At 33.4% G+C, this 9336-nt stretch overlaps 1 protein-coding gene across 1 annotated transcript; it reads right to left on the reverse strand.

Annotated features, from left to right (window-relative positions):
* Positions 1-1947: 1947 nt before the first annotated feature.
* Positions 1948-2745, reverse strand: LOC106796755 (precursor of CEP9). The gene has a single exon (XM_014769707.2). The coding sequence runs from the start codon at positions 2654-2656 to the stop codon at positions 2198-2200; it is 459 nt and encodes a 152-aa protein (XP_014625193.1). The 5' UTR covers positions 2657-2745; the 3' UTR covers positions 1948-2197.
* Between the last annotated feature and the right edge of the window lie 6591 nt (positions 2746-9336).

Here is a 9336-nt window from a genome sequence, read left to right on the forward strand (position 1 = left end):
TATGAAGTTGCTGGTGGCCTTCATCTCTTAAGACAAGTTTGAAGACTATATCATAAGGCCTATAAAAAATCATAAGGATTATGAGGTAATTTTTAAATACTCTTCTTTTTTATACTGCACTTTCTGTTAAATCCCAAGGATTATGTGCATGAAGCAGCTTAGAGCAAAACCTATAATTAAGTCTATAGTTGACTTTCATATCATTCAGTGTAAATAGTTTTATGACTGATCTGTATATCACTGGGACTTTAAATTAGAGCTGCATGATCCCAATAGTGTTGCTTTCCACTTTTAGAAAACAAACGAACCTTAGATTAGTTTATCAGTTCATAAAAACAATTTCTAGTTTTCTTCAAATCCTTGTGGGTTGCTAGGATAAGAATTTGATTTAATTAGTCTTGTATATGTATGTAATTAATAGTGTTTCTTCAAAAACAATGTTTATAATGTTACAAGGATATATATATATATATATATATATATATATATATATATATATATATGTTACATAATATAAGTCTAGAAATAACCTTGCAAATGCTTATGTTGTTATCTGCTCCAAAAAAAAAAATAAGTTAGAGTTGGCTCAACCGACACAGTTAATTCGAAAATAAAAAATTGAACACTCTAAAGTCGGCTAAGCCGACGCCAAATGAAAAAAAAAAAAGTTTTAAATATTAACGCAGTGTCGGCTGCTCATTGTGACGGTATCTGTGTCTCCTAGGCCGCCTCTAATAAGCTGCCATCTCGAAAACCGACGCTAACTAAATTAGCCGGAGGGTCTTAGCAGCCACAATCGGTTGGACGCTAGTCCGACTCTAAACCATGATCAGAGTCGGCCGAGTTACGCTGAAAGGCTGTTTTCTTGTAGTGAACATAAAATTCAATACATATATACTAAACAATAGAAATATAACAAATTTGATCGATGTAAGAAAAACATGACTCTTGAGTAATGTCATATAATTAATTCTGCATTCTCATAATGATTTTTCATATAAAAACTATTTATATTTTGATAAAATACAAAAAAAAAAACAAAAACAAATATTATGCACTTGTTATACATTTTTTAAAACATATCTAATTGATATCGTTTTTATGTGAGAGAGAGAAACACAGCTTAATCGTACAATTACAGTTATATATGGAAGACAAAGATTGAAAGATTTTAAAGTATGATTATTTTAAGAAGTCAACTGACTTGTGTATTTTAATTTTCACCTTAATAATTAACAACATATTCTTTAACACATTTCTTCTATTACATTTTTTTAGTATTGATTAAAATTTATTAAAAAAATCATAATATTAAATAATGTCTCATTGTATAAGAAGATACTTATATAATTATGTGATTATCAATAAATTTCAGTTATAAATGTTTCAAAAAGTGTATAAATAATGTGTTAGTATTTCTCTTTTGATCATTTTTCACAATTTCTTATTATATAGTTCACATTATATAATAACTATTTACGTGTAATGTCTTGATGAATAGTATATGTATTGTCTAAGTTTTGAACTTATGAAACAGTATAAATTGAAGAGGGTGATATCTACTCTGAATAAGATACATAGAGAAATGTTATAATTAATATTTAAATGAAAAAGGAAGTGTCATATATTTAAGGCGAATGATATGTCCACTGAGCCAGAAGCTGTAGTTAGGTTCAAATTATGATAAAATATTCATGCAAAGTAAAGATATGAGTTTATACGAGGTACTAATTAACAGAAACATCTAGCGTAAATTATAAAAATTGGAAAAAATTATTTTCTACAAAAAGAAAATCCTTTTTAATTAATAGAAGTATATTTGCTTTCTATTTTGTACGAGAAAAAAAATCTGTTTCCACCACTGAATAAAGAAAACAGGAGATCAGGATCATTTGTATAAATAATATCTTTTATTTTATTTTGCAACTTGCTTTACATAAACCCAGCAATTACAAATACACAAATGCTAACATTTTTAATGGTACACACCGACAAAACCTTAAAACAACTTGGTCACTTCCACATAAAGTCCCTACTGGCCCTAAGGCCTAACCAGTCAATTAAAGCCAAACGCATGCCATGCAAGAATATTACAAAGTCTCTGCTGCTTAGAATGAAACTTATCAAGAATATTATTTTATATAAGGAATAAATAATAATTTCTTGTTTGTGAGACTAGCTAATTTAGCTGCCCAATTTAGTTTTGGTGATCATGACCAACACCAGGACTGTGACCTGGGTTTGTAGGTTTGAAACCGTTTGTCGTTGTCCCCTCAGTAACATAAACTTTAACATCAGAACTTTCAACTACCACCTTTGTTGTTGCTTTCATATCTTTATCTTCTAGTGCAAATTTTCGGTGACCAACACCAGGACTGTTCCCTGGTGTTGTGGGTCGGAAAGCATTTGTGTAGGCTGCACCTGAATTCCCAAAACTCGCAACACCATTCTTCGGTGTCACAATTGAGTCTTCTTTCTTCTCTGATGATGGTTTAGATATAGGAACTTCATTGAGATTATTCTCCTTCACTACGGTGCCTTTGTTGAGCGGGGAATGTTGGGTCAGTGGCTTTATTTCCCTGGCATGAGTCAGCTGAAGGAAATCATGGCATGCAACTAGTGCAAGAAAAACAGAAAAACATTGAAATTTACCCATGATCACTGTAGAGAAGCAAAAGGGTATACTATAGTGAATAGTTTTCTTTTCAAAGTAGAGGATATGTTTTAGAGATGGTAAGAGGCAAATGGGATGGGAGATGGTATTTCAAATTCTGAGATTGTAAGGTATTTATAGTGTTGATGTTGAGTGTATATGTCCATGCACTTTTAAGAGATTCTAGCTACAACCGCTAATTATGTCATTTGATTTGACTAAATGTGTGGAGTGCATACTGCATGGTCTTCAATTGTGGACCGTGTTAATGTTGCAATTAGCTTTTGATTTCGTGGTTCTCACATTCGTGTTAATGTCAATATAATATAACCAAATTATAATATATAAGTGAGATGTAAACCTCAATTTACTAGTTAGATCTTCACGATTGAGTTATACTCATAATTCACGTTCTAAAATTATATTAAAGTCTTTTTAAAATTGATTAAATGGGTCATCATCATATTATCTACATATCAAATCCAAAAATATTGGATATGAGATGATGTATTGAAAAAAAAATTAAGTTTCACATTGATCAAATATAAATAATATCCAAATAGAATACATAAGTAAAAGATAATTTTCACTATATAAACTAATTATTGAGGTTGAGTTGATCAGTCTAAAGTCCCAAACTCACCTTCTAAAATAGAAAAAAAAAAATTTCAGTCATAATTTTGTTTATTATTTTAGTCCTTGTTGACATTCAGACATTAACGTCGAAAGTTAAATGATGATATTAGATGCAATGTCCTTGATTGACATGTTAATGTCACAAATTAAATGATAATATGATATGTTATATGCTACATTGACAACCAGATGAAATGCCAAATGCCATGTGTTATGTGTTGGGATTTAATTTCAAATATAGGGATTCAATATAATCAGCCTAATTTCATTATAACAGACAATCAATCCTAGTCACATGCTTTTTATTCATGTAGAGAGAAATTACTGTACAGAGATGAATAGAACCTCTTTGTATTCTCATACTCAAAATCATGATGAAAACTAGATGCGAAAGCGTACCTGAATTAGCCATAATGAAATGATGATGATGAAAGGTTGATCAGAAAATTGGTTTTATGACCTTCCAATTGTAGAGAGTCGTTCTTTTCTTTCTCTGAATTTTCTCTTCTGACGGGATAAAGAGAAATTGTACGTGTTGCGTTACTCTCTACAAATGGGGACCATAACCCCTTATATTGGTAACTGCCATCAGTTACCTCAAATTTGATAATTATAATTTGGTCCCTCATCAAATTATAATATCATTGGTATCTACACAATTATCCTTTCATGACATATATACCCTTAGCCATACTTTTATATTGATTAGACCACTTTAATATTCTGGCTAATTATATAATGGTCCTAACTCATTCAATTATGTGATATATATATATATATATACATATATATATATATATATATATGTATGTATGTATGTATGTATGTATGACCCAAAATTGCTAACAATCTCCCACTAGTCAAATATATATATCCTTACAATCCTTATGAATGTGTTAGACTTTATGAGCTCAAAATTTGTCATAACATGCCTTGAGCATATTCCAAAAATCTTGTCCATTGATTACATCCGCATGTAGAACCAAAGCAGTTTTCATTGTATCAATCACAACTAAACTCATAAATGATCACTAATGCTGACAGAATCAAATGACATAGACTCATCATGAAATGTGTAGCATGAAAATTACGTATAGGTGGTCTGTACACGTCTATTTTCAACTGGTCCTACTTTACCTCAATGAGATCATTTAATAACCTTAATGTACAAAGTGTAATAAATGAATAATAAACCATATTTATATATATAACCAAATATATTCAAAAGTCAATGTATGCATACATAAAATCTAACATAGAACATAAAATACATAAAAGTGACTAATTCCCACTAAACCAAAGATTCCTCGAACTGTAAAACACTCATGTGAGCAACATGCTCATGAAAGACCTTGGGTGGAAGTCCCTTAGTAAGAGGATCTGCTATCATGGAGTTTGTCCCTAAGTGTTCTATGGAAATTTGTCAACTCTGTACCCTTTCCTTAACAACTAGGAATTTGATGTCAATGTGCTTCGACTTGGTCGAGCTCCTATTGCTGTTAGAATACAATACAACTGATTTGTTGTCACAATATAACTTAAGTGGTCTTTCAATTCCTTCCACAATTTGCAACCTTGTGATAAAAAATTTCAGTCATATTCCATGATTTGATGCCTCATAGCATGCCACAAATTCTACCGCCATGGTGGATGAAGTAGTAAGGGTTTGCTTGGCACTGCGCCAAGAAACCGCACCACCGGCTAACATGAAAATGTAACCTGAAGTGGATCTCTAACTATCTAGGCCTCCTGCAAAATTTGAGTCAGAATACCCAGTTATCTCCAACTGATCTGACCTCTTGTATGTGAACATATATTACTTTGTTCTCTTCAAATACCTCATAACCCTTTTGGCTGCTTTCTAATGATCCATTCCTGGATTGCTTAAATATCTGCCTAATACCCCAACTATGTATGCTATATCCAGACGCGTACATACTTGGGCATACATCAAACTCCCTACAGCTGATGCATAGGAAATCTTCTGCATTTCCTGAATTTCCAAATTTCCTTTTGGGCACTGTTTGAGACTAAACTTGTCTCCCTTAGCAACTGGAGTATCCCCGGATTTACATTCCTGCATGTCAAACCTTTTAAGTACCTTTTCGATATAGCTCCTTTGTGATAATCCTAGAATACCCCAAGATCGATCTTGGTGTATCTGAATTCCTAATACAAAGGAGGCGTCACCAAGATCTTTCATTTCGAAGTTTCTTGATAGAAATTTCTTGGTTTTGTGCAACATGCCTATATCATTAGTGGCAAGCAGTATGTCATCAACATATAAGACCAGGAAAATATACTTGCTCCCACTGAATTTATGATACACACAATCATCAACAAGATTCATCTCGAAACCAAATGAGAGAATTACTTGATGAAATTTGTGGTACCATTGACGAGATGCCTGTTTTAGCCCATAAATGGATTTTGTCAGTTTGCAAACCATATTCTTTGGGTCTCCTGACACAAAGTTTTCTAGTTGCACCATATAAATTGTCTCATCAATGTTGCCATTGAGAAACTTCGTCTTAACATCCATTTGATGAAGCTCTAAATCATAATGTGCAACAAGAGCCGTGATTGTCCTAAAAGAGTCTGTTGATGAAACTAGAAAGAAAGTCTCTTTAAAGTCAATCCCTTCCTTTTGGGTATAGCCCTTCGCCACAAGACGAGCCTTATACCTCTCCACATTACCATTGAAATCCTGCTTGGTCTTAAACATCCATTTGCAACCAATGGGTTTCACACCTTCTGGTAATGGGACAAGTTCCCAAACTTTGTTGTCTAGCATGGACTTATATTCCTCATTCATTGCTTCAATCCACTTTTCTGAGTTGGAATCTTGCATGGCTTGATGGAATTTGACTAGGTCATCTTCCATCATACCATTATTTTCCTTATGTTCATGGAGAAATAACACATAATCATCTGGAATAACACTTCTCCTTTCTCTTGTAGATCTCCACAAAGGTATTGACTCATGAAGCATAGGTTCTTGAGGATCTTGAGTTTGTTCTTCATGAACAACCAAATTATCATGAGTGGGGGATTCAATAACAATATCTTGTAAAGGTTCTAAATTTGCTTTTTCAAAAGAAACTGTATGAATCGGTTCTGGAATTGTTACTGATTCTTCCTCTAAGACAAAGTCTCTAACCTTATTCTCCCCCCCAAACTCAATATCCTCAAAGAATGTGGGGCTTACCGTCTAAAAAATTGTCTTTAATTTTGGATCATACAATTTATAGCCCTTGGATCTTTCAAAAAAACCAATAAAGTAGTTGCTCACTGTTCAAGAGTCCAATTTCCTTTCAGTTGGCTTATAAGGCCTTGCCTCAGATGGACATCCCCATACATGAAAATGTTTTAGACTAGGCTTTCGCCCAACCCAAAGCTCATAAGGTGTTTTGGCAGCTGCCTTAGTTGGCATTCTATTTAGAATGTAAGCTGCAGTCTTTAGTGCCTCTCCCCAGAATGACTCTGGTAAGTTAGAATGACAAATCATGCTTCTTACCATATCCTTAAGAGTTATGTTTCGTCTTTCAACCACACCATTCATGCTAGGTGACCCCATCATGGTGTACTGTGGGACGATTCCACATTCCTCTAGGTACCTGGCAAAAGGCCCCGAACATTGTTCACCTGAACCGTCATATCTGCCATAGTATTCACCACCACAGTCAGATCTGACACACTTTATTCTTTTGTTGAGTTGATTTTCAACTTCAACTTTAAATGTTTTGAACACATCCAAAGATTGTGACTTTCCATGTATAATAAACAAGTATGCATATCTGGAGTAATCATCTATGAATGATATAAAATATTGTTGACCATTCCATGAAGGTGTATGAAATGGCCCAAAAATGTCTGTATGTATCAATTCCAAGACGTCAGTAGCTCTATATGCACCTAATTTCTTGCTTTTGGTCTGTTTACCTTTAATGCATTCAACACAAACATCAAAGCTTGTGAAATCAATGGAATCCAAGATTCTGTTTGACACAATTCGTTCAATTTTGTTCTTAGAAATGTGACCTAAGCGCTTATGCCATAATGCTTCTGAGTTTGTATTATCAATTCTACACTTAGTACCACGCAATTCTGCATTAAAGGATTCACCACAGGAAGCTACAGTATCAAGTAAATATAGATTATCATTAGCCAAGAGTGAACCAGTTCTAACAATATCTGAATTGAAAGACAACCTAAACACATTGTTTCCAAATGAACACAAATAACCCAATTTATCCAAATAAGAAACTGAAACCAAATTCTGTCTAAATGACAGTACAACAAAAGTGTCTTTCAAATCCAAATAAAAACCAGTACATAATAATAATCTCAAGTTCCCTATAGCTTCCACTTCCACCGATTTACCATCTCCAACATAGATCCATCTTTCATAATCAATTGGCTTCCAATAGCTTAGGCAACCCTGTATTGAAACACTGATGTTAGTAGTGGCACCAGAATCTAACCACCAAGTGTTTCTAGGTACTGAAGCTAAATTGACCTCAGAACAGACCAAAGTAAGAAATGTACCCTTATTTGCACACCAAGCATGATATTTGGTACATTTCTTCTTTACATATCCAGGCTCACTGCAAAAGAAACAGTTATCACCCTGATTTTGTTTCTTTTGTCCTAGACCCTTAGCAGCTTCATTCTTGGGCTCCTTAATCCTTTTTCTTTTGTCCTTGTCTTTAGAGGTACTCACAACATGAGCACTTTCAGTCCTTTCTTGCTTCAGCCTTTCCTCTTCTTGCACACAGTATGAAATGAGCTCATTAAGAGACTATTTCTCCTTCTGACAATTATAAGAGATCTTAAACTGACTAAACTGTGGAGGTAGAGAAATCAGCACTAAATGAATAAGCAAGTCTTCTGATAGCTCAAGTTTTAGTGCCTTTAATTTTGAAGCAATATTTGACATTCCCATAATGTATTCCCTAACCATTTCCTTTACCTTGATACTTCGTGGAAATCAAGTTCTGAGGGAAAGTACTTGTTTCTGCCTTATCGCTTTTTGCAAAGCATTTTTCAATTTCAACAAGGAAACCTTTGGCACTAGTTATATCATCTGAAATAGTGCCCCTAAAGACCTCAAGAATGTCACGCTTAATGATCATAAGTCTCATGCGATTTGAGTGATCCCACTTCTCATGAGGTTTCCTTTGTTCAGATTGGAATCCGTAGGAGAAGGGGGTTTCTCAATCCTTAATGCAAGGTCTAGATTTATGCAGCCAAGAACAATTTGCATGTTCTCTTTCCAGTCCTTAAAATTTGCACCATTAAGAACGGAACTGAATTCAGATTAGCAAATATAGAAGCAACAACTGAAAAGATCAAAACAAATAATACAATAAGCTCACGTAACAGTAATCAAAGCATTTAAATAATGGTATATCATCTCTGGACAATGGCATTAATTGCTAGTCATATCCTTGTTATAATGTTCAAACATTGATAATAAAAACATGTCAGATAACAAACCCATATTTTGATGTGACTTATCATTCACATGCTGCAAAACCTGATAATTATCACATGTTTAACATCACAGGTGTATACGTAACTTAGTTAAATGGTAACTTTCCTTTGGGTCAATCACCATTCATGTAAATAATCACACACGTCAACATTTAATATTTCTCATGAACAATCTACACAAGAGAGGTCACTTTGGTGATATCTTGATTCAATTAGCTCATTTAAATGCTAAATAATTAAAAAGATATATACCATAACTAAATTTTGAACATTGATGCACCAAATCCAAAATTAAAACGTTTCTTGAGTAACTTTATTTATTGGTAATTGCCATCAGTTACCCCAAATTTGATAATTATAATTTGGCCCCTCATCAAATTATAATATCACTAGTATCTATACAATTATCCTTTCATGACATATATGCCCTTAGTCATACTTTTATATTGATTAGATCATTTTAGGCTAATTATATAATGACCCTAACTCATTCAATTATGTGATATATATATATATGTGTGTGTGTGTGTGTGTGTGTGTGTGTGTGTGTG

This window comes from Glycine max, chromosome 17, assembly GCF_000004515.6.
Source record: "Glycine max cultivar Williams 82 chromosome 17, Glycine_max_v4.0, whole genome shotgun sequence".
In the NCBI taxonomy this organism is placed as follows: Eukaryota; Viridiplantae; Streptophyta; class Magnoliopsida; order Fabales; family Fabaceae; genus Glycine; species Glycine max.